The sequence below is a fragment of the Budorcas taxicolor genome, chromosome 3 (assembly GCF_023091745.1).
Source record: "Budorcas taxicolor isolate Tak-1 chromosome 3, Takin1.1, whole genome shotgun sequence".
Taxonomy (NCBI): Eukaryota; Metazoa; Chordata; class Mammalia; order Artiodactyla; family Bovidae; genus Budorcas; species Budorcas taxicolor.
Genome location: NC_068912.1, coordinates 4,188,803 through 4,214,122, shown reverse-complemented (window position 1 = coordinate 4,214,122; position 25,320 = coordinate 4,188,803). Strand labels below are relative to the sequence as shown.

The 25,320-nt window shown below is 45.0% G+C and overlaps 1 protein-coding gene across 1 annotated transcript in view; it reads right to left on the bottom strand.

Moving 5' to 3' along the window:
- The window catches only part of LMX1A (LIM homeobox transcription factor 1 alpha), a 171,755-nt gene that overhangs the window by 8,628 nt on the left and 137,807 nt on the right, over window positions 1-25,320 (bottom strand). The window contains exon 4 of the mRNA XM_052637803.1: window positions 862-1,034. Within this exon, the coding sequence (XP_052493763.1) occupies window positions 862-1,034 (173 nt within the window). The remainder of the gene's footprint in view (window positions 1-861; window positions 1,035-25,320) is intronic.

Genomic DNA, 25,320 nt, shown 5'->3' with positions numbered 1-25,320 from the left:
ATTTATATAGATACCCAGATGGACTCATTTCCCAGGTCCATTTGTAATCACGGGATTAAATTCTAGCCAACAAGTGAGAGTGATGCAAAAAAATCCCAGGGTGTGTATGTTCTTTAGAAAGAAACTGCTTGCCTCCCATCCCCTGCCCTACTCCCTCTTTTTCCACCATGGTAGCTGCAAAAAAATGGTGACATCTGGAGCAGTCCCTTAGACACATGTGATGAGACAGAGTTTCTCGGCCAATCTTGTGTTGCTCACCTCTGGACTATGATGTGAGAGCAACATGAACTCTTATTAAGTCACTGTATCATTGTTTTTACATATTTGTTCACGGCAGCCCTGTCTGTAACAGCCCCAAACTGGAAACAACCCACATGCCCATCAACAGGGAAAGGGACAAGCAGCCCACGGTATACCTATGGAATACCATGCAACAACAAAAATGGGTGGACAACATGGATGAATGCCAAAATCACCACCTTAAGCAGAACGAACCGGACCAAAAAAAGAACATACGCTACAATCCACTGTATTTTTCTTCTATTGTAACATCTTGACCTATACCCCAAATGGAACTCCTTATTATTCTCCCCATTGCTCTCCATGAAATGAAAGGTAAGAGGAAGTAGCCAGTTGGAATGGTCCATGCCAAAAAGCAAAAGGAGATTCTACCACTGCCCCCACCACAACTACAGGGATCCCTGGAGCCTCCAATGGGGCTCAAGGCCACCCGCCCAGACTGTCTGAACAGCACTCCCCACCCTGATCCCTCCCAGGTGCCCATCGACTCCCCACAGGAGTCCAGGTTACACACAGAGGAGAGGGGCCTTATCCCCTTTCTTCCCTTCCTCCCCTCTGTACCTTCCTGCATGGCTTGGAGGATACTTCAAACGAGGCCTTGAATGCTCTCCTCTGTTGGGTTGTCAAGATGGTTCTGGGACGTTTGGGGCGCTTATGGTCCTTGCTGTCCTCAGAGGCTCCTTTCCCTGCCCCGTGGGCTGACTTGCAAAGACTTTCCTCATCATCACTTTTCCCTGAAAGAAGCAGAAGTAATATGTTGGGTCCCTCAAGGCTGCTACCTGGAGTTGTATGTTATTCCATAATAAGACACTCAGGTCCACGTTCTGAGGATGACTTAAGATATGAATGAAACAACCTGTGTGGTATTGATCCCAAAGCCCCCAGGAAGGGGCTAAGGGAAAACTTCTGAAACTTGGAGATAGGAACCAGGAAGTCCACCACCACAGCTCAGAACTTCCTCCCAGGATGTTGTCCCAGCTCCACATTTACCAGCTGTGTGGCCTTGAGCAAGTGACGTAACTCTCTGTGGATCAATTTCCTTCTCTGTAAAATCGGGATAGAGGAGAACACTTCACTGAGGTTATCTGAGGATTAAATGAGGTTACCAAGAAGGCATTCAGAAGACTGATAAGCGTATAATAAAGGCTCGGTAAGCACTGGTTATTAGTGTACTAATAGTTTGTATAGTTTTCTTGACCTGGATAAGTTATATATAACTTCTAGATACTATGACTGAAATACTAGCCACTGCCAGGAGGTAAAAAACAATACTGTTTAAAAGGCTGCAGAATGATCCAAAAATCTGCAAGCAATAAATGCTGGAGAGGGTGTGGAGAAAAGGGAACCCTCCTACACTGTTGGCGGGAATGCAAACTAGTACAGCCACTATGGAGAACAGTGTGGAGATTCCTTAAAAAATTGCAAATAGAACTGCCTTATGACCCAGCAATCCCACTGCTGGGCATACACACCGAGGAAACCAGAATTGAAAGAGACACATGTACCCCAATGTTCATCGCAGCACTGTTTATAATAGCCAGGACATGGAAACAACCTAGATGTCCATCAGCAGATGAATGGATAAGAAAGCTATGGTACATATACACAATGGAGTATTACTCAGCCATTAAAAAGAATACATTTGAATCAGTTCTGATGAGATGGATGAAACGGGAGCCGATTATACAGAGTGAAGTAAGCCAGAAAGAAAAACACCAATACAGTATACTAACACATATATATGGAATTTAGAAAGATGGCAATGATGACCCTGTATGCAAGACAGCAAAAGAGACACAGATGTGTATAGTGGACTTTTGGACTCGGTGGGAGAGGGAGAGGGTGGGATGATTTGGCAGAATGGCATTGAAACATGTATACTATCATGTAAGAATCGAATTGCCAGTCTATGTCCGATGCAGGATACAGCATGCTTGGGGCTGGTACACGGGGATGACCCAGAGAGATGTTATGGGGAGGGAGGTGGGAGGGGGGTTCATGTTTGGGAACTCATGTACACCCATGGTGGATTCATGTCAATGTATGGCAAAACCAATACAGTATTGTAAAGTAAAATAAAGTAAAAATAAAAATTAAAAAAAAATTTTTTAATTGAAAAAAAAATCATAAAAAAAAAAAGTGGGGGGAAAAAAAAAAAAAGGCCGCAGAAGACCAGCATAAAACTACGTGCAGAGACAGATAAAAGGCAGTTAGTCAAAACTGCCTGTCTATAAAATAAATAATTCTCTAGTAAAGTAACTATGTGTTTATTTCAACTTTATCAGCAGTGATCAATACAAGGAGTAACCTGAAGGAAATAAAGCCTCTAGTACATATGACATTCATTCCCAGGCTACCTTTTACATACCACAGATTTCACACTTCTGAGAAGATGCTTCCAGGATCTAGGAAAAACCCCTGTAAGAGAGATTCCTTCCTACTTTTGGCATTAAGCCACAGGCAGTTTTGTGCTCACATTACCCTAGTAAGACCCTCATTTCTCTCTGGGTCCTTACACAGCTCAGCTGCCCTCTTTCCTCCGGGAGAAACCTTTGTCCCAAGAGCTTCCTTGGCTCCAGTCCCCTCATTCTGGTCCCCTTCTGGCCACTTCAAGAAATCTAGGATGAGGGGACCCACTGGGTGTGAGCTCCACATCCTACTACTTCATCCCAACCTCCTCTGGAAAGATGCTTTTTTGCATACCATGTTTGAGTTTAGACTTAGTTTAATCCTACTTTTTGACTCTGCTAGAGCCAAAAAAACCTTATTTTTATCTGAAAGACAATGGCTAAGAAGCTTTCCTCTATGAACTTTTAGACATACAGTCTGAATGTGAAGGAAGATGAACCTGTGAGTTCCCTGATGGCATGACCCTTGCAATGTAACTGAACAGTCTGACACAGGCAGACCTGGGTCTCCTTCCAGCTCTGTCCTCTTGTTTTAAGTTCAAACCTGTGTAAGGGATGCCCTTCACTGAGCCTGCCCTGGAGATAAGAATACCCAAAGCAGCTAACACGGAGGCACAGAGCAGGCTTCTATTAGATGTTATGGGAAGGACATCTTTTCCTCTCTGCCTTACTCCCTATGAGAGTACAAATGATAAAACCTAAAAGATGGATGAAGGTGAGATTAAAGAAGAATCTTCATGACAAGGATTGGCCACTCTGGCCTCTTTAACTCTTTGGCTTCTTTTCCCAGGGGAGAATTCAGTAAGCTGATCTAAGCCAGATGTAAGGGGTTTTAGGATCTCTCTAGAAGGAGGTTTTCAGAATGGCAAGAAGAAAAAAACATGTAAGAACTAAAAGGCTTGGGGAACTAAGAAGATCACACAAGGAGAGAAAAGGTAGGAAAAAGGAGGCCATTGATGGTGCAGATTCATCCTCACTGGGCCCTACATCCCACTGCTCAGAGACTCCCCAGACTTAGTCTTTTGTGAAGCCAATAATTCTGAGTGGATTCTTTGGGATCAAAAGATGCTCCTCTGATACTGTTGATGCTTTGGGTACTACTTCTGAGGCAATGGGGCTGACACCCCATGCCAAGCATTGGGCAGCTCTCCTGCAAGGCAGATGACTACAAGGTTACTGAGTCTGGAACAAATGGCTGAGCAATCCAAAGCACAGAACTGATTTTAAAATGCAGTTGTATCACCTTCAGAACCTACATGTCTTTTACCTGTTTTGTCCATAAAATGGTATTTGCAAATGTCTCACAGAGTCAGTCTGGTTCTTTTACAGTCACATAGCTTGATACAAAGGCATACTGATGACTAGGATGATGCAACTACTGAAAATGCAAAATCTAAAATAATGCTAGGTTCCATGATAATGGCTCATAGATGCTGACACCATTCAGAAGAGCATGATGGTACGGTGTCCACAAGCGTGGGCTCCGGAGCCATAGGAACTCGGGTTTCAATTCTGGCCTTGTCGGTGATGATGTGTGATTGTCAAGCAATTCCCAAGACTCAATTTTTTTATTGGAGAAGGTGACAGTGTTGTTGGAATTAAATGAGATGATATATGTAAAGGGTTTAGCACTGTCTAGGTATGATAGGTACGTAGTAAATCATCATCATCATTTCAAAGGATGTGTTCTTAATCTGAGATCTGCGTTTTCTCTTAACAGTTGCACCTTGATGGGAGTCTGAGTTATGGTTTTAAGTGCGAGCATTCACTCCTCTCGCTTTGCAGACATGACCCTAGCTTGCACTGTGAGTTGGTTTTATAGAAAGTGAGTGTGCAAGTGCTTGTGAGGAGGAAAAGAGAGGGAGAGGGCATCAGGGCTGGTTCCAGAAGGAAGATGTGATGAGTGAAGTTTGTTCAGAGCCCCAGCAGTGGTCGGCTGGGGCCCCTGCTGTCTGTGTACTCTGGACTCCCCCCTGCTAAGGCACGTGCACATTTCCCGAGATCCCATCATGGAACAGCTGGGAGGAGGGCAACAAGAACCGTCTGCTAGGGCGGCATCACAAGCAGCTGCTCACTCATTCCCTCTACATCCCTGAGAGGAGCGATGAAAACATTTGCCTTCAGAGGAGGAGGAGGAGGAGGACGGGCAGACGTGGGAGGAGAGGGAGGATGAGATGAAGATCTGAGCCGGGAGTGCCTCTGTCATTTTTGTGGCGCATTTTCTCCCTGTGACTCCTCCTTGTTGCTGTTCAGTCTTTCTCCTGTCTCCTAAGGGGCCCCACTTTGCCTTCCAAGAAACATCAGATGCTCTAGAGCAGGCATCTGCAGACTTTTTTGGTCAAAGGCCAGGGAGTAAAATATTTCACTCTTTGCAGGTCTTATGGTCTCTATTGCAACCACTCAGCTCTGCCGTGTAGCATGAATGCAGCACAGACGGGATGAAGAGGCGTGGCTGGGTGCCAATAAAACTATTTTCCAAACAGGCACCCAGCCAGACTTGGCCTGCATGCCATAGTGTGCTGACCCCTGCCCTGGACCGCTCCTGACCTGTTCTCCATCAAGACGTACATATCCTGTGCGCCAGGCTTTCAGGCTGTGACTCTGGAGCAGGAAGCACTGCCCAACACTGAGGAGTCAGTGACTGCCATAGTTTGATGCGTCCTCTGGCACAGTCAGCAATGTACAGACATGGAACAGGAAATACCTCCAACCAAACATTGACCACTGTGAAATTTCAGGTGTCTTGGCAGATCTGAGCAAGAGAGAGTCTGAAGACGGAGGAATGGAGTGCCTCTGGGCATCTCCAAAAATGCAGACAGATGTCGCGACCCAGCTGCCAGGGGGAATGCAGACCATCGCTGGCTTCAGCCTGCCAGGTGGTGAACATGAGCGCAACAGTGCCCTCTGACTCTTTCGGGGAATTTCCAGGCCACTCCTGGGATGTTAACACAGGCTCCTGCCGCCTCCTCCAGCAGGGGAGGGCTGCCTGCCTCTGATGCCAACTTCTCCATGCAAGTCTGCAGTGCCTCAAATACACACTTAACGATTTGTCCAAGAGAAAGGAAAGTTCTAAATGAGCCAGGAGATTTCTCACTGGGCCAGCAGGAGTACCATAGAGCAGAAGATGAAGAAAACCCTTCTAACAGCAGAGACGTCGCGGGAGCGGAGGGAGGGCTGGCCCCTTGCCTCACCAGAGGCTCCCACACCCAGATGCAGGCCAGAGCGATCCCTCATAATTTAAGCTGACACCCCTCAGTGGAGATGAAAGGAACACCACTTGCTGTCTCCAACAACAAATGTCAGCATCCCTGGAGGCCATTTAGACACAAACGCAGCATAAATCTGACTCCTCGAGGGAAAGTCCAGAGATTAAGTCTCCACGCACAGCCTACCAGGCTGAAATGAATTTGCTTGGCACAAAATTTGCTTGGAGCATGTTTCTCAGGGCCTTTTTTCCCGCTTTCTTGTAAAAAAGAAAATCTGGAATGGCTCAGGGGCTATAGCTTCCCTTTGCCTGGTCCTCCCACTCATTCGTGACATAAGCAATGGCAGATGAAAAGATCAGCCGTGGTTTATGGCTCCGAGACAGGCTGTACTACCTGTGGGGCCTCCCAGATTCATTTCAGGTTGTTGGAAAAATCCCAACGGCCCATAAACTGGGCAAGAGATATCAGAGCTTGGCCCAGGAGGCGAGGGTGAGGGAGGGGGACCAGAGACCCTCAAGTGAGGGAAAGGAGAGGCAGGAACAAGGCTCAGATGCTCCCCCCGTGATGGTCCTCACCCCCGTGATGATCCTCATAAATGTCCTTCAGGCAGGGGAGAAGAGGAAGACTCTGGGACTTGTGGTGGGTGGAGGGGGAGGGAAAGAAGCAAGGGAGGAATTTATGAGGACAGAAAACATAGGAAACTATTTCAGTCACTGCCCTGTGCTAGAGGATCAGAATTCCACTCTCCCTGAGCATAGACGCAAGGCAGCATTTCACATTCAAGAGGCAGGAGGTAAAGCTCTCTAGAATAGTGATGTCCCTGTAGCTACAGTTGGAAACTGCCTTATACAGAGTCCTTCAAGAAGGTCTCAGCTCAGACCCAAATCACATTTCTGTAGATTTGCCTTGGACTTTGCATCAGCATCCACTCAGCATCTATCGTGGGCTCCCGTGTCAGGCACTGCAGAAGGACAATTCTAGGCTACAGAGATGATGGAGATTCGGCTTCTGCTCTTACAGATCCCAGATTAACAGAGGAGAACGATCAAGTGCCAAAATAATAACTCTGCTTACAGGAGCTGGAGGAGGAGGCTGGGAACGCAACAGAATACATACAGGTGTCACTGGAGGTGCAAGTGAATGACAGGCAATGCACAGAAGCTGCCAGGCAGCAAAGGACAGAGAGGGTGTTTTGTGTCAAGAGAGAACGTCAAATAGCAGGGGAGCAAGACCTGGGCCTGGCAAGTGAGGCTCATTGAATATACAGTCCACTTGCACATCACCAGGTGCTCAGCCCCGGGGATGACAGAGATCAGAGGCGACCCCTTGCTCTCAAGGAACAGACAGTGAGCATGTGAGAGAGTTCGCATGTGTCAAACAATAAACATAACATAGTATTTGGTTATGAGTTTTAGGCATGGTAAAAAAGACTATCAATAAAAATGGAGGCATATAGAAGGGGAAAGAAGGAAGGGATAAATTAGGAGTTTGGGATTAGCAGATACACTATATATTGATAACACTATATGTGTAGTATTATATGGATGTGAGTTGGACTGTGAAGAAGGCTGAGCGCCGAAGAATGGATGCTTTTGAACTGCGGTGTTGGAGAAGACTCTTGAGAGTCCCTTGGACTGCAAGGAGATCCAGCCAGTCCCTTCTGAAGGAGATCAGCCCTGGGATTTCTTTGGAAGGAATGATGCTAAAGCTGAAACTCCAGTACTTTGGCCACCTCATGCGAAGAGTTGAGTCATTAGAAAAGACTCTGATGCTGAGAGGGATTGGGGGCAGGAGGAGGAGGGGACGACAGAGGATGAGATGGCTGGATGGCATCACCGACTCGATGGACGTGAATCTGAGTGAACTCCGGGAGTTGGTGATGGACAGGGAGGCCTGGCGTGCTGCGATTCATGGGGTCGCAAAGAGTCGGACACGACTGAGCGACTGAACTGAACTGAACTGATATTTATACTATACAGCTCTACACTTTTACCATATACAAAATAAACAACGAGGTCCTACGATATTGCACGGGGAACTATACTCAATATCTTGTAATAAACTATAACGGAAATGAACCTGAAAAAGAATATATATGTATGTATAGCTAAATCACTGCTGTACACCTGAGACTGACACAGTACTATAAATCAACTATACTTCAATTTTTAAAAATAAAGGCATTGAGGAAGGCGGGTGTCAATGAGCCGGAGGAGCTAGTGAAGGCAGGAGCCTAAATGTAAGGGAGGAAGGAGGAGTGGGTCCAGACAGGCACAGGGAAAAGGGCTCAGCCCGAGACTGGAGAAAAGGGGAAAGAATGTGCATGCTGGCCAGTAGGGGGCGCTCAGGGCCTCAGAGGGTGTGCACATCTGGGGAAGAACAGCAGGGTGGAGAGGCCTCGTGGAGCTTTCTCCTGGGGCCCAGACGTTCCTGAGCCAATGTCATTAGCAATGATGAGAGCTGGGGGGAGTTCCGTGGCTGGAGCTACACGGGAAAAGTGTGGAGCCAGGGTAAGGGCCCCGTGGTCCAGGAAAGCAGACACCAGTATCTACATGCGGATGATGCCGCCCGGCCCCCAGGCCCGCTTTGCAGACTGGGCTGAGGAAGCCTCTCAAGTCTCAGCACTGGACAAGGGACCTGAGAAAAGAAGAAAAGGCCCACAGCCCAAGCACCAGTTAGGTGTCAGTCTGTGTCCAGGGCAAACATTTCACCTCATCTCCATGGCAACACAGCATGGCAGGCACTGGGAGAATTCCTCTCCTACCTAAGGAATAATCACAGCTTCGGAAAGCGTCAGGAACCTCCCCCAACACACAGGATCCAGGTGGTGGGGCCAGGTTTCACGCCAAGCTTGCCTACTTCCAAGCCCAGGTGAGAAACACTCCCGCAGGGAGCAGAGATTCAGACTTTTTACCCAGAAAATAAGGCATAAACAAATGACAGTCACCTGTGTGGGTCCTGGCCCAGGAGTGGGGGCAGTTTAGGTGCCAGGTCTCCTGTAACCACTGAAAGACCACTCTTGGTATCCAAAGAGCAGATGGAGTGGTGGAAGGTAACTCTGGCCATGAAACAGGAGACCTGGATTCTAGTTTTGGTTTTGCTACTCAGCTGTGTCTCCTTGAAACAACAGCCCTTTCCCTTAACTAACACTTGACAGCTTCACTTTACAATTGCATTATTTCCTTGTTTCTGTTGGAACACTAGGAGGCAGGAATTGTGTTATTATCCGTCCCCCCTTTTTTTTAAACTACACATGAGTAAACCAGGCCCCAGGGAGGTGAGTGATATTTTGCCGAAAGGCACACAGCTGGGATGCTCTGTCTTCCGCTTCCATCTTCCCTCTCCTGCCTCCTCTACCTCCCAGGGTTGTGATGATCCAAGGATACCTGGGACTTGCAGCACCAGGTAAGGCAGCATCAGTGTTATTAAAGAGTGAGGAGAGAGAAGGGTGACAGATCTTCCACTCTGAGCTCCTGCTGGAAAAGCCATTCTTTTCCGTCCGAAAAGGACAGACCTTATTTTAAATCCTGGTTCCCCTCACTCCACCCCACTCTCCCCAGGCACAGCCTGCCACTCCAACCCTCACTCTGGGAGGATCCTCAGTCATGGGGCACCTAGCATTTCAAGATCAGGACAGACAGGAGCAGGGCTACACTCCTGAGCAGACCACGGATAAGGGGTCCCAAGAAGAACCCCTCTGTTCAGCCATGTCCACTGTGGATGGAGGCTCCTGTGCCAAGCAGAGGGAGAGGGGCACCCAGCTCAGACTTCCAGGTTATCCCCCCAGGAGAGCTCGGTCTCCACTCTGAGAATGCAGGCGCCCCCCCACCCCACCCAGCCTAGCACCCTCTCCTTTTGCTTTGCTTGGCTGGCTGGTGTTCCTGAAGTTCCCCTTGAGCCTGGGAGGTTTGTCGGGAACAGAGACAGTACTGCTGGACTGGTGGAATTTCCGCGGATCTGCATCAGTTTGGGGTCTTTTCACATTTCGATAGGCTTTCTGCTGACATTTACCCTGCCTCACTCCCTCTCCCTTCTATACAGGCACGCACACTCTGTATCTTTTCCTCTCTGAGTTTTCCCACCTCTTTGTCCTCCCCTTTTTAATGAAAAGATGGCCACATGCAACCCCAACTGATAAGCAGAGGTAAATGTTCAATGGAACTATGCATAGCTTTGCCAGTACTGGAAATTTTGATGATCAGGACATCAGAAAACACCTCTCCACCACCACCACTGTATTCCAATCAAGCATGGATGCATAAACCGTAACTTGTTCTTTTTGATTCAGCCCGACTTAGAGAAGGTCAGGAAGCTCATAACAAGTCAAATCAGATATTTGGGGTTCTGCTTTCAGTCTCAACTGCTGTTTCATCGCTAAGTCATCTCCGACTCTGCGACCCCACGGACTGTAGCCCGCCATGCTCCTCTGTCCATGGACTTTTCCAGGCAAGAATACTGGAGTGGGTTGCCATTTTCTTCCGCAGAGGATCTTCCTAAGTCAGGGTTCAAACCCACATCTCCTGTTGGTAGGCAGATTCTTTACCTACCACTGAGCCACCTGGGAAGTCTCTCAGTCTCAATAAAAGCTCATTAATCTGCTAACCTGATGGCTCACTAGGCAAGGGGTGTGATGTGCATGACACTGTATTTGGTTATATTATTAAGGTTTGCGTGTGTTTGCTCCAAACTCAGGAACTGACTTAAGTGGACTGAACACCATATCTCTTTGGCATAATCCAGTTTTGCTGCATTGATCACCAGTCTTCAGGAGGATAAAATCATCTGGAATGGAAGACAAAGGGTTAATTATCTAAGTTAAAAAGACCCAGACCAACAATCCTCTAGGTGACTGGGGAGCTGGGGTGAATTGGCTAAAACATTCTAAATATTAGGACGAATTCGTTGCGGACTTAATCACAGAGAGAATTTGCCTAGAGAGCCACAGCTGATCTGACTGCCTACCCCCTTGGTCTAGATGTTCTGGTTCTGCCAGGCCCTCTGCTGGTTTGGAAAGACAAACCAAGGCCAATACCCAGTCAGGCCTGTGTCTTCAGACTCTAGACCATTCTATAAACCACTGATAGACTCAAAAGAAAAGGGCCAAGTGAAGTCAGACACCTAGCCTCCGATATTACATCCACCACTCATCTGCTGTGTGACCTAAGGCAAATGACTTAACTTCTCTGAGCCCCACCTTCCTAATTTGTAAAATCAGGGGAATAAAGAGCTACCCTGATGGTATTATGAACTCAGCAGTAAGAATAGGTAAAAGAACTTTGAAAAAAAATTTGTAAAATAGCATAAAAATGTGAGATATTTTAAATATTTTTACTTTATTATGCTTCTTGGGTGTTCATGAACTTATTATATGTTTCCACTGGTTAAGAAACTCACAGTTCTCATACGAAATTCCTGTCATTCAACAGCCACACATGAGTGTGCCTACTGTGTACAGATACTTGACCCAGGATAAGGAGGAATGGACAAGGTCCAGGAAGTCACTGATCTCCTATCCCTAGCGGGAGAAGAGAGAGAAAGAGGAAAGAAAAACATAATGTAGCTGCTAACATGTTAAATTGTTAAGAATAAAATAAAACAGAGTACTTAGCCAAGGAATGACTGGGGGCAGGGCGAAACCTTCTTTTGTTTCCATAATTCTCCACTAAAAAGATCCAAATTTATCTTGTCCTGAAGCCTCCCTCAGCTCCTTCCCAAGTCAATTTCATCCCTTTCCAAATGCCCAGAGCACCTCCTTGTCGACCTCCAATGTTTTAGTTATTCAAGTGTATTCAAGTTAGAAGACAATTGTATATGTTGCTCGACGTTATTCTCCAACCGTTTAACAAAAACAAAATTACAAATGCTCAGATTTTTAAAAAAAACTGTACTGGACTAATATCAAAATTTCATTATGGGGGACTTCCCTGGTGACCCAGTGGTTAAGACTCCACGCTTCCACTGCAGGGGGCATGGGTTCGATCCCTGGCTGTGGATACCACATGCCTTGCAGAATAGCAAAATAAATAAATAGATGAAATTCCATTATGGGCACTAGAACAGAGTGGTTAAGGGCAGTGCCTTGGCCTCAATATTTTGCTCCATCATGTACTAGCTAGTAGTCTGAGCCAAGATGCCTCTACATTGCTTTGGTTTGTCAAATAGCACCTACCTAATAGGATAGTTAAAATAATTATATGGGTAATTTATATACAGTATTTACAGTACTAATGGAGAAGGCAATGGCACCCCACTCCAGTACTCTTGCCTGGAAAATCCCATGGATGAAGAAGCCTGGTGGGCTGCAGTCCATGGGGTTGCTAAGAGTCGGACACAACTGAGCGACTTCACTTTCACTTTTCACCTTTATGCATTGGAGAAGGAAATGTCGACCCACTCCAGTGTTCTTGCCTGGAGAATCCCAGGGGCGGGGGAGCCTGGTGGGCTGCCATCTCTGGGGTTGCACAGAGTCGGATACGACTGAAGCGACTTAGCAGCAGCAGCATAGTACTAAACTCATGGTGAGAATTTCATAAATTCTAGCTAATTACCATCGTTATAATTTTGCATCCCTTCTATAGAGACCAAATCTAAATCATCTTTGTATCCTCCACATATACCACCACATTGAACACTCCGAAGACTAATAATTACTTTTAAGTAGTTTGTATCTAAAGTATACAGAACAAAGTGATGCAATGTATTAACATACATGCTGAGGCCTGTCTTTCCATTTTTCAGAGATTAATTCACCAGTGTCAACCAACTTCCAGTAGCTATAGAAATTATTATAGAATTACTAGCTACTTCCATACTTGGGCTCAGCTAGGATGAAATAAAGAAAGCTGAGTGCCAAAGAATTAATGCTTCTGAACTGTGCTATTGGAGAAGACTCTTGAGAGTCCCTTGGATTGCGAGGAGATCAAAGCAGTCCATCCTAAAGGAAATCAGTCCTGAATGGTCATTGGAAGGACTGATGCTGAAGCTGAAACTCCAATACGTTGGCCACCTGATGCAAATAACTGACTCCTTGGAAAAGACCCTGATGCTGGTCAAGACTGAAGGCAGGAGGAGAAGGGGACGACAGAGGATGAGATGGTTGGATGGCATTACCAATTTGATGGACATGAGTTTGAGCAAGCTTTGGGAGTTGGTAATGGACAGGGAAGCCTGGCATGCTGCAGTCCATGGGGTCGCAGAGTCAGACATGACTGAGCGACTGAAATGAACTTAACTGTGGATGAAATTCACTTCCCTTAAATCACAATTTGAATTTCTTTTTTGTGCTGACATTCATTCCACTGACAGTCTCATCAGTACCATCCAGTTATGTTTCCATAAAAAGGATAGGAGAGAAAACCATGACAAAGAAAACCCAAAATACAATAATTAAGACTAGAAGAAGGTTGGCATACATACACTGCTATGTATAAGATGCTTAATAAAAACATAATTTTACCTGTACCAACCCCTATACCCAAGGTTGACTCTCACAGTTTTATACAAGATGGCAGAGTAGAAGGACGTGCACTCATCTTCTCTTGTGAGAACTCCAAAATTGCAACTAACTCACCACTGAACAACCATTGACAGGAGAATGTTGGATTCCACCAAAAGAGATACCCCACATCCAAGGGCAAAGGAGAAGCCCCAGCTAGGTGGTGAAAGTGAAAGAAAGTGAAAGGGAAGTCGCTCAATCGTGTCCGACTCTGTGACCCCATGGACTGCAGCCCACCAGGCTCCTCCCTCCACGGGATTCTCCAGGCAAGAGTACTAGAGTGGGTTGCCATTTCCTTCTCCAGGGAATCTTCCCGACCCAGGGATCGAACCAGGGTCTCCCTCATTCCAGGCAGACGCTTTAACCTCTGAGCCACCGGAGTGTTAGGAGGGGCAAAATCGACAGTAGCCTGCCATGGGGTCAGGGGCACAGAATCCACCCGTTGGGCATAAGGCCTTTGAAAGGAGGTCACCATAACCTCTACCATAGTTTGGCCTCAGGTCAAACTACAGAAAGGGAACACAGCCCCACCCAACAACAGAAAACTGGATTAAAGATTTACTGACCAGAGCCCTTTCACAGCATCATCTTTCAGGATTTGAAATAGCTCAACTGGAATTTCATCACCTCCACTAGCTTTGTTCATAGTGATGCTTCCTAAGGCCCGCTTGACTTCACATTCCAGGATGTCTGGCTCTAGGTGATGATCATACCATCATGATTATCTGGGTCGTGAAGACCTTTTTTGTACAGTTCTGTGTATTCTTGCCACCTCTTCTTAATATCTTCTGCTTCTGTTAGGTTCATACAATTTCTGTCCTTATTGTGCCCATTGTTGCATGAAAAGTTCCCTTGGTATCTCTAATTTTCTTGATGAAATCTCTAGTCTTTCCCGTTCTAATGTTTGCCTCTATTTCTTTGCACCGATCACTGAGGAAGGCTTTCTTATATCTCCTTGCTATTTTTTGAAACTCTGCATTCAAATGGGTATATTTTTTCTTTTCTCCTTTGCCTTTTGCTTCTCTTCTTTTCATAGCTATTTGTAAGGCCTCCTCAAACAACCATTTTGCCTTTTTGCATTTCTTTTTCTTGGTGATGGTCTTGATCACTGCCTCCAGTACAGTGTCAAAAACCTCCGTCCATAGTTCTTCAGGCACTCTATCAGATCTAATTGCCTGAATCTATTTGTCACTTCCACTGTATAATCATAAGGGATTTGATTTAGGTCATACTTAAATGGTCCAGTGATTTCCCCTGCTTTCTTCAATTTAAGTCTGAATTTGACAATAAGGAGTTCATGATCTGACCCACAGTCAGCTCCCACTCTTGTTTCGGCTGACTGTATAGAGCTTCTCCATCTTCAGCTACAAAGAAAATAATCAATCTGATTTTGGTATTGACCATATGGTCAATGTCCATGTACAGAGTCTTCTCTTGTGTTGTTGGAAGAGGGTGTTTGCTATGACCAGTGCCTTCTCTTGGCAAAACTCTGTTAGCTTTTGCCCTGCTTCATTCTGTACTCCAAGGCCAAGTTTGCCGTTTACTACAGGTAACTCTTGACTTCCTACTTTTGCATTCCAGTCCCCTATAATGAAAAGGACATAATTTTTTAGTGTTAGTTTTAGAAGGTCTTATAGGTACTCTTGCCTGGAAAGTCCCATGGACAGAGGAGCCTGGAAGGCTGCAGTCCATGGGGTTGCTGAGGGTCAGACATGACTGAGCGACTTCACTTTCACTTTTCACGTTCGTGCATTGGAGAAGGAAATGGCAACCCGCTCCAGTGTTCTTGCCTGGAGAATCCCAGGGATGGGGGAGCCTGGTGGGCTGCCATCTATGGGGTCGCACAGAGTTTTGGACACGACTGAAGTGACTTAGCATAGGTCTTCATAAAATCATTCAACTTCAGATTCTCCAGCTTCTGCTGGTCGGTGTATAGACTTGGATTACTGTGATACTGAATGGTTTGCCTTGGAAATGAACAGAGATCATTCTGTCATTTTTGAGATTGCATTTCAGACTCTTTTTTTGACTATGAGGGCTACTCCATTTCTTCTAAGGGATTCTTGCCAACAGTAGTAGGCATAATTGTCATTTGAGTTAAATTCACCCATTCCAGTCCATTTTAGTTCTCTGATGCCTAAAATGTTGATGTTCACTCTTGCCATCTCTTGTTGGACCACTTCCAACTTGCCTTGATTTCATGGACCTAGGATGGATTCTAGGTTCTTATGCAGTATCGCTCTTTATAGCATCGGACTTTACTTCCATCACCAGTCACATCCACAACTGGCTGTTGTTTTTGCTTTGGCTCTGCCTCTTCATTCCTTCTGAGTTATTTCTCCACTGATCTCCAGTGGAATATTGGGCACCTACCAACCTGGGGAGCTCATCTTTCAGTGTCCTATCACTTCATGGCAAATAAATGGGGAAACAGAGGAAACAGTAACAGACTTTATTTTGGGGGGCTCCAAAATCATTCCCAGAGAAGGCAATGGCACCCCACTCCAGTACTCTTGCCTGGAAAATCCCATGGATGGAGGAGCCTGGTGGGCTACAGTCCATGGGGTCGCTAGCAGTCAGACACGACTGAGCGACTTCACTTTCACTTTTCACTTTCATGCGTTGGAAAAGGAAATGGCAACCCACTCCAGTATTCTTGCCTAGAGAATCCCAGGGATGGGGGAGCCTGGTGGGCTGCCATCTATGGGGTCACAAAGAGTCGGACATAACTGAAGCGACTTAGCAGCAGGAGCAGCAGCAAAATCATTCCAGATGCTGACTGCAGCCATGAAATTAAAAGACGCTTGCTCCTTGGAAGAAAAGTTATGACCAACCTAGATAGTTTATTAAAAAGCAGATACACTACTTTGCTAACAAAGGTCCATCTAGTCAAAGCTATGGTTTTTCCAGTAGTCATGTGCTGGGGTCCAGCCCCGGTGGATCCAGGGAATTCGAAGGGTGGACAGCGTTGGCGTGAAAAGACTTGCTTATTTATTAATATAAGATTAGATTAAGAAGCAATAGTGTAGTAGGAGAATTAAGTGGAAGAAGAGGGCTGAATAGCTTGGGTTACGTGGAAGACCAATAAAATTCCAGACAAGGAATTTGCACCATCTACGTTGGGCCACCGGCGCCCGCTTGAATATCTAAGGGTGCCTCGCCTTAGGCTCCCTTTCGCGCGGGTCTTAACAGCCAGGGCAAGTAAATAGACCTGGCGAGCCTCCGCGCCCCACGTGGAGATTCAGCCTGAAATTAAAGTAAAGAGCAGAGAGAGGGAAAGGGAGAGAAGAAGAGAGAGAGAGACAGGGGTGGGGGTGGGGGGGAGCCAGATTCTCAAGAAACCAGGCCGAGAGACTAGTCCAATCCTTTATTGTTCAGAAGGCCTTTTATACTTTTGATAAAACATGGAGATCAATGGGTAACACAAAATTATGTAGCGTTCGCAGCCCAGACTCTTTCTGTATATCATTTTGTATACAAAAGGTCTCAGGTGATTTACATCATCTTCTGGCCGAGAGGCATGTTAACACTTTTTGGCTCTCTTCCTGAATGAATGTTAATTTCGTTTCCCCTGAAGTGTTTTTCTTTCATCTGCATCTCCTTAAAGCGCTAAAGTTGCATCTCTATAGAACAAAAGCGCAGTGGGTTATAACAAAGAAGGTACTTAACTCAAAGATCTAATGTTGCTCATACCAGGTCTACTACTTGTTTTTCTATATACCAACTATATCTAAAAATAAAGGATATGAAAATTTAGCAGCAAGCATTGAATCAAGAAATGAAGCCTTTAATCAGTCCTATTCTAATGATTTTGGCTCCTCGGAAGCCCCTACGTTCCTAGGATGTTTTAAGCTTCCCGTGCCTCCTGTGGTCAGGAGGCCTCAAACAATCACAGGCGCAGCTGTAGGAGTCCTGCAGGCAGGCTAGAAAGCCATCAGAGGGGTTTTTGGATTGAAACACTGTTTCAAATGCAGAAGACTAAAGCCCTGAATTGACTTTTTCCAGAGAATGTCAGAAGAGTGGAAAAGCAGAGCACAAAAACCGGCAGATTTTTGTTGGGGTACATGCTTAGGAATTTCCAGAGGGGGCCCTGAAGTCTGAGCACACCTTGCGTATGTCAGCTTCCTTCCTCATGACCTTGTCACGGGCGGGATTCCTCACACTGGCGCCCGGCAGTCATGTACGGATATGAGAGTTGTACTATAAAGAAAGCTGAGAGCCAAAGAACTGATGCTTTTGAAATGTGGTGTGCAGAAGACTCTTGAGAGTCCCTTGGACTGAAGGGAGATCCAACCAGTCCATCCTAAAGGAAATCAGCCCTGAATGTTTATTGGAAGGACTGATGGTGAAGCTGAAACTCCAATACTTTGGCCATCTGATGGGAAGAGCCAACTCATTTGAAAAGACCCTGATGCTGGGAAAGATTGAAGGTGGGAGGAGAAGGGGATAACAGAACATGAGATGGTTGGATGGCATCACTGTCTTAATGGACATGAGTCTGAGTAAACTCTGGGGGTTGGTGATGGTCAGGGAGGCCTGGCATTCTGCAGTCCATGGGGTTGCAAAGAGTCAGACATGACTGAGTGACTGAACTGAACTGAATTGAGCACAGCCCTGCCCATCAGAGCAAAACCCAGATTCTCCTACAGCCAGTCCCTCCCATCAGGAAGCTTCCATAAGACTCTTATCCTTATCCATCAGAGGGCAGACAGAATGGAAACCACAATTACAGAAAACTAACCAAACTGATCACTTGCATCACAGCCTTGTCCAACTCAATAAAACTATGAGCCATGGCCGTGTAGGGCCACCCAAGACACATGGGTAATGGGTGAGGTGGGAGAGATCTGGGTCATGGGAGAGGTCTGACAAAACGTGGTTCACTGGAGAAGGGAATAGCAAACCACTTCAGTATTCTTCCCTTGAGAGCCCATGAACAATATGAAAAGGCAAACAGAAATGTCACTGAAAGATGAACTCTCCAGGTGCCCAATACGCTACTGGAGAAGAGTGGAGAAATAGCTCCAGAAAGAATGAAGAGGCAGAACCAAAGCAAAAACAAAGCCCAGTTGTAGATGAGGCTGGTGATGGAAGTAAAGTCTGACGCTGTAAAGAACAGTATTGCATAGGAACCTGGAATGTTAGGTCCATGAGTCAAAGTAAGCGGGAAGCAGTCAAACAGGAGATGGCAAGAGTGAACACTGACATTTCAGGAATCACTGAACTAAAATGGATGGGAATGGGTGAATTTAACTCAAATGACCATTACATCTACTACTGTGGGCAAGAATCCTTTACAAGAAATGGAGGAGTCCTCATAGTAAAAAAAAAAAAATACAAAATGCTGTACTTGGGTGCAATCTCAAAAATAACAGATTTATCAATGTTTGTATCCAAGGCAAAACAGTCAATATCACAGTAATCCAAGTCTATGCCCCAACCACTAACGCCAAAGAAGTTGAAGTTGAATGGTTCTATGGAAACTTACAAGACCTTCTAGAACTAACACCAAAAAGATGATGTCCTTTTCATCACAGGGGACTGGAATGCAAAAGTAGGAAGTCAAGAGATGCCTGGAGTAACGGGCAAGTTTGGCGTTGGAGAACAAAATGAAGCAGGGCAAAGGCTAACAGAGTTTTGCCAAGAGAATGCACTGGTCATAGCAAACATTCTCTTCCAACAACACAAGAGATGACTCTACACATGAACATCACCCAGTGGTCGGTATTGAAATCAGATTGATTATTTTTTTTTTGCAGCCGAAGATGGAGAAGCTCTATACAGTCAGAAAAAACAAGACTAGGAACTGACTATGGCTCAGATCATGAACTTCTTATTGCCCAATTCAGACTTAAATTGAAGAAGTAGGGAAAACCACTAGAACATTCAAGTATGACCTAAATCAATCCCTTACAATTATACAGTGGAAGTGACAAATAGATTCAAGGGATTAGATTTGATAGACAGAGAGTCTGAAGAAGTATGGTCAGTGGTCCGTGATACTGTACAGGAGGCAGTGCTCTAGATTCAAGAGATTAGATCGGATAGAGTATCTGGAGAAGTATGGACAGTGGTCCATGACATTGCACAGGAGTCAGTGATCTAGACCATCCCCAAGGAGAAGAAATGCAAAAAGGCAAAATGGTTGTCTGAAGAGGCCTTACAAACAGCTGAGAAAAGAAGAGAAGCTAAAGGCAGAGGAAAAACCATAGCTTTGACTACGTGGGCCTTTGTCAGCAAATCGATGTCTCTGCTTTTTAATACACTGTTAGGTTTGTCCTAGCTTTCCTTCCAAGGAGCATGTCTTTTAACTTAATGGCTGCAGACACCTGCAGTGATTCTGGTGCCCAAGAAAATAAAATCGGTCACTGCTTCCACTTTTTGCCCTTCTATTTGCCTTGAAGTGATGGGACCAGATGGGGCAGGTGCCATGGTACAATTTGTTCTGCAGCCATCCCTTAGGGGACTGGAAAGTACAGTCTCCAAGGACAGCTGGGGGAATGATGGGCTCTTGGCCTGGAAGCCCTCCACCCCATCTGGCTGGGCGGCCCTTCCCAAGTGACAGATCTTCAACAGACCTTCCCCTAGCCATGGTTCTTCATGAGTGAGAACACAAGATTGGATGAGAACACAAGCTTGGGTGAGAAAAATAAATATTTATCACAAGAAGAGCTCCCCCTAATTTAACTATCAACTGAGTATAACTGTGTGCAGTGAACTCCTTTACAGCCCTTCACAGAGTATTTATGGTTATTACTCATAAGTGAAATTGGGTGTCCCAACATGATTTTGAGCTTGATGAAATCATACTTAATAGCATCATCATGAATGCTTCTTACAATTAGTTAGCCTTGAATTTCTAATACTAAAAACATTTATTTGCCATCCTGTCATTAGTTGTAAAGTACAGAGTTTACTGTTGAAATAAGGGTGAGAGGAAGAATACTGCTATTATGAACCGAAGACCACTGGAGTTCTAGTCTAGACTCTGGAGAAGTGGATCTCCAATCTGAATGTGCCTCAGAATCATCTAGAAGGCTGGTTAGACACAGACTGCTGGGTGCACCCGCAGAGTCTCTGACTTAGTAGGTCTGGGATGCAATCTGTGATTTTTCATTTCTAATGGTTTCCTGAGTGATGCTGATGCTGCTGGCCCAGGAACCATACTTGGAGAATCACTGGTCTAGAACATTCCTCTTGCTCTCTTTCTCCACCCTTATACCTAGATGTACACAGGGATATGTATATGTGCAGGGATGGGAAGTCTGCAATCATAACACATCCTTTCAGTCAACAGAGGCCTTCATACCTTTCCAACGAGTCCCAAATCTTCAGAGTAATTTCTGCCAGTTTTGATAATTAGGGGAGAATAAAATTATGATAAAAAATAATGGTGTGCGTCTATAAGCCAGAGGTTGCAAACTAGCTACTTTGACCTTGACAGTGTTGACCCTCAAAGTATTTTTGCTTTTAAGCTGTTACATGAATTGGCAACATTAAGAATGACTAGCTATTAAAACATGGAGAAGAAAAGTGGTTGCCAAGGGCTTGGGAATAGGGGAAATGGAGTAAGCCTGGTAAAAGGATAGAACCTTCAAGATGAATCAGATCTGAGGCTCTAATATATAACATGGTGACTAGAGTTAATAACACTATATTTTATAACTGAAACTTGCTAAGAGAGTAACACTTATATGTTCTCACTGAAATAAATTTTTAAAATAATAATGGTTGTGCATGGGAATAATGGGAAAATTGGGGCTGAATATATGATGACTTTGGGTTGACATGAGCAGGGATAGATAGCCTTTGTTATCCATCATCTTGAAGTACCCTACCAAGCACGTGAGTCAGATTTGCCTCTTCTTTGTCAAGGAGGATGGCCTCAAAATACCAAACCCACAGATACTTGAGCTGGTAAGAGAGCAGAGAGCCCTAAGAGGGCTCAGCTCTCCCTCACCCTGGTGTGGAGTTGTTCTTTTCCCCTCTATTCAGGATCACCTCTTCCAGGATTGAGGCAAAAGGGCTGGGTGGCCGTTCTGCTTGCTTCACCCAAATGATTCAAAGTTATGAACCACACACCAAACATGGATGTCATCATGTGTCCATTTAGCTTAATGTCTTAGATCAAGTCTAAATGCATCCTCCCTTGCAGTCAGCTGTTTCAACTCTAGAGATCTGGGACAGAAGGTTATCAGGAACGACCCAGTTTCATTCTTTTTAACGGCTACTATTTCATTGTGTATATGTCCCACATCCTTACTCATTCCTCTGCTGATGGACATCTAGGCTGCTTCCATGTCTGGCTGTGGTAGACAGTGCTGCAGTCAACACTGAGTACATGTGTCTTTTTGAATTATGGTTTACTCAGGGTATGTGACCAGTAGTGGGGTTGCTGGCTCATATGGTAGTTCTGTTTGTTTTACAACTTGGAAATACCTTGCAGGTACAGCTGAGCTTCAGGAAAATATAGGTGGCTGATGGACTATAATGGCAGTTGTAGCCTAACCTTGCTATTAGGGTCTAAGTTAATATAGGTTTTCTTTATATCACACATCTTGCTCTATAAAATGAACGTGCACCTGAGAAGCATGCATGGATCAAGCTCTTTATGTAAAGCTAAATTTTATTCTCCCAGTGAAGAAGAATTCTTAGTTTCATAGATTCTTTATTTTCACAGATAAATATTTTTCAGTATGCAGGGGTCCTAATATACCCATCATTAGTATTCATCTTAAAATTTTTTAATTAAAAACAATCTTTAATTGAAATATAATTGACATATAACATTGCATAATTTTAAGGTGTATAACAAAATGATTACCACCACAGCATTAGCTAACACCTCTAGCATGTTGCAAAATTGTCATCTCTCTTTTGTGGTGAGAACAATTATCTCATCTTGTTTAGCTGAAGCTCCAATACTTTGGCCACCTGATGCAAACCACCAACTCACTGGAAAAGACTCTGGTGCTAGGCAAGATTGAAGGCAGAACAGAAGAGGGTAACAGAGGACGATATAGATGGTTGGATGGCATCACTGATTCAATGGACATGAACTTGGACAAACTCCAGGAGACAGAGAGGGAAAGGGAAGCCTGGTGTGCTGCAGTTCATGGGGTCGCGAAGAGTCAGACATGACTTGGTGACTGAACAACAAATGTTTAGCAACCGTGAAGTTTATGACACAGTATTGTTGTCTATGTTCACTATGCTGTGCATTCCATCTTCAGGACTTATTCATCTACTAGTTCCCAGTTTGTAACCTTAAATAATATCTCCCTAAATCCCCCATCACCCATGCTTTGGTAACCAGAATTCTATCCTCTATTTTTAAAATATTCATTTTTGCAAAATATTTAGCATATATCCATGAACAAGACAGAGTCCTGGCTCAAGAATATACAGTCTAGTGGAGGAGATGGCAGGTTAGTATTTACAAAGCAGCAAGAGAAGTGTTCTGATCCCCATCAGAGCGTGATGCTGGGCAGAATTCAGTAAAGGGGCATCAAATGTGGTCATTGGAGAACAGGGTGGGATTACTCAAGAAGACCTATGGAAAGAATAGTTTAGATTTAACAAAAATAAATATAAAATAAAGGAGGAGGCGGCAAGGATATTCCAGACATGGAGAGACAGCGTAGTATGGACAGTGAAGAAGGAGAAAGTGGAACCGATGAAAATTGACCTTGTGTTTCAATTTTCTAAAATAGAGAAGCACCACAGTGAAAGGATTAAGAGGAGGGGCTTTGAAATCAAAGAGACCTGGGTTCCATGCTGGCTCATTTGAAAGTAATTTCTCCAGATCTCAGTTTCCTGTACTGGGCACAGAGTAAACATTTAAGAAATTTAAAATGTTAATTTTCTTAGTTACAAGTACATATTCATAAAGTAATATCACATACTCTATCCACAAGGGTCTTATTAACATGAGAAATGGCCAATTTTTTTTAATTTAAAAAAAAAGGAAGGAAGGGGGGAATATCTTTAGTCTGAAACTAGGGAAACAGTCAAACAGCAGATAATTAAATACCAGCTAAAGGCATTCTTGAGCTTTGGACTGCAAGGAGATCCAATCAGTCCATTCTGAAGGAGATCAGCCTTGGGATTTCTTTGGAAGGAATGATGCTAAAGCTGAAACACCAGTACTTTGACCACCTCATGCAAAGAGTTGACTCATTGGAAAAGACTCTGATGCTGGGAGGGATTAGGGGCAGGAGGAGAAGGAGACGACAGAGGATGAGATGGCTGGATGGCATCACGGACTCGATGGACGTGAGTCTGAGTGAACTCCAGGAGTTGGTGATGGACAGGCAGGCCTGGCGTGCTGCACTTCATGGGGTCGCAAAGAGTCGGACACGACTGAGCGACTGAACTGAACTGAACTGAAAGGCATTCTTTGGTTCACTATGTTGGCAAACATTTACTAAACCCATAAAATGTTGCCACTGTTGTTCTAGATTTGGGGACTACAGTGGGAAACAAAATAGACGAGACTCCTTCCTCTTGGGGAATTCACCTATCTTTGGGGGAAACATATCAAATAAGAACAAACTAGATCATTGCAGAATTTAAATAGTGAAAAGTAATGAGGAGAGATTTAAAATATGGTGACTGTGAGGGAGAAATCCACAGTTAAGGATGACTTTTTAGATAGGGTGGTCAGTGGAGCCCCTGCTGAGAAAGCACCATTTGAAGGTGACAAGAAAGAGCAAACCATGGGAGAGCTCAGGACAGGATGTCCCAGTAGAGGCGCAGAATGAGCTAAGTGGGTGCAGAATGAGCTGAGTGGGCTCAGCGGTTAAGGCCAGGCCACAGTCCCCAGGAGGAGAAAGGCGGAAGACAAGGTGAAGAAGCTGATGCCAGACCTGGTTAGGGCACACAGGCCATGACCTGGGTTTGTTCTTAACATTATGGAAGCCATAGCAAGTCAGGGAAGGGACTGAAGCAGAGTCCTAGTCCCCATCACCTATCTCCTTATTTCAGGGCTTTTTCCTATACTTTCCTGCATGCCTAATCCACTCTAGGAAGCCAAGAGACCTACCTTTCCTCTAACACAAAAGGCCTCCACTTCTGTGAACAAATATTGATTGTTAAATTTTCTTTCCACTATTTTGCTGCTAAGTCACTTGAGTCGTGTCCGACTCTGTGCGACCCCACAGACGGCAGCCCACCAGGCTCCATCGTCCCTGGGATTCTCCAGGCAAGAACACTGGAGTGGGTTGCCATTTCCTTCTCCTTTCCACTATTTTAGAGGTCTCTAAATTTCTTCATCTGCTTTACAGGTGTCACAGATTAAGTGCACTTCCTTGGAACTCGTATTCCTCCTTTGCTTCTCTTTGATCTCCTATGTATCACCTGGGGTGCTGACCCTTGCAGGCTGCTTGTCTGCCTGGGGCCAGCCAATGGGAGGCATTTACAAGGAATAGGAAAGGGAGAAATTAAGGTATTTCCTTGACCCCCTTCTGCCTTGGGTGGTTTCTCTGCATCTCCTGAATGGCTCCAAGTCCCACCTAAAAATCCCACGGCAGTGTTTGCTTCCACTAGATGTCCACAGAAGTCACATCACCTGTCGCTCCGGGGCTTCTCTCTGTTGCAAATCCGTAGGCTGCTTCACCATCCTGATCTGTTTGTATCACCAACAATCTCATCACTGTGTCATCAATTCTCTGTATGAAACTGTTGTAAATGCTGACAATTGGTTCTGCCCTCCCGCTGGTCCCTGGCCGATACAGATCTTGAGACTGACAAGTGATTTTGCAGGTTTGGCAACTGTCCTTTCATCTGCCGGGTGAGCATCTCCAAACACATTTACTAGCACTATTGAAACCTAAGTTAGCTCAAGTCACCCTCTCACTTTCTTTGTTATTTTCCTTGGAACTAGTTTTGAAGGCTTCTTCCAAAGTACCAG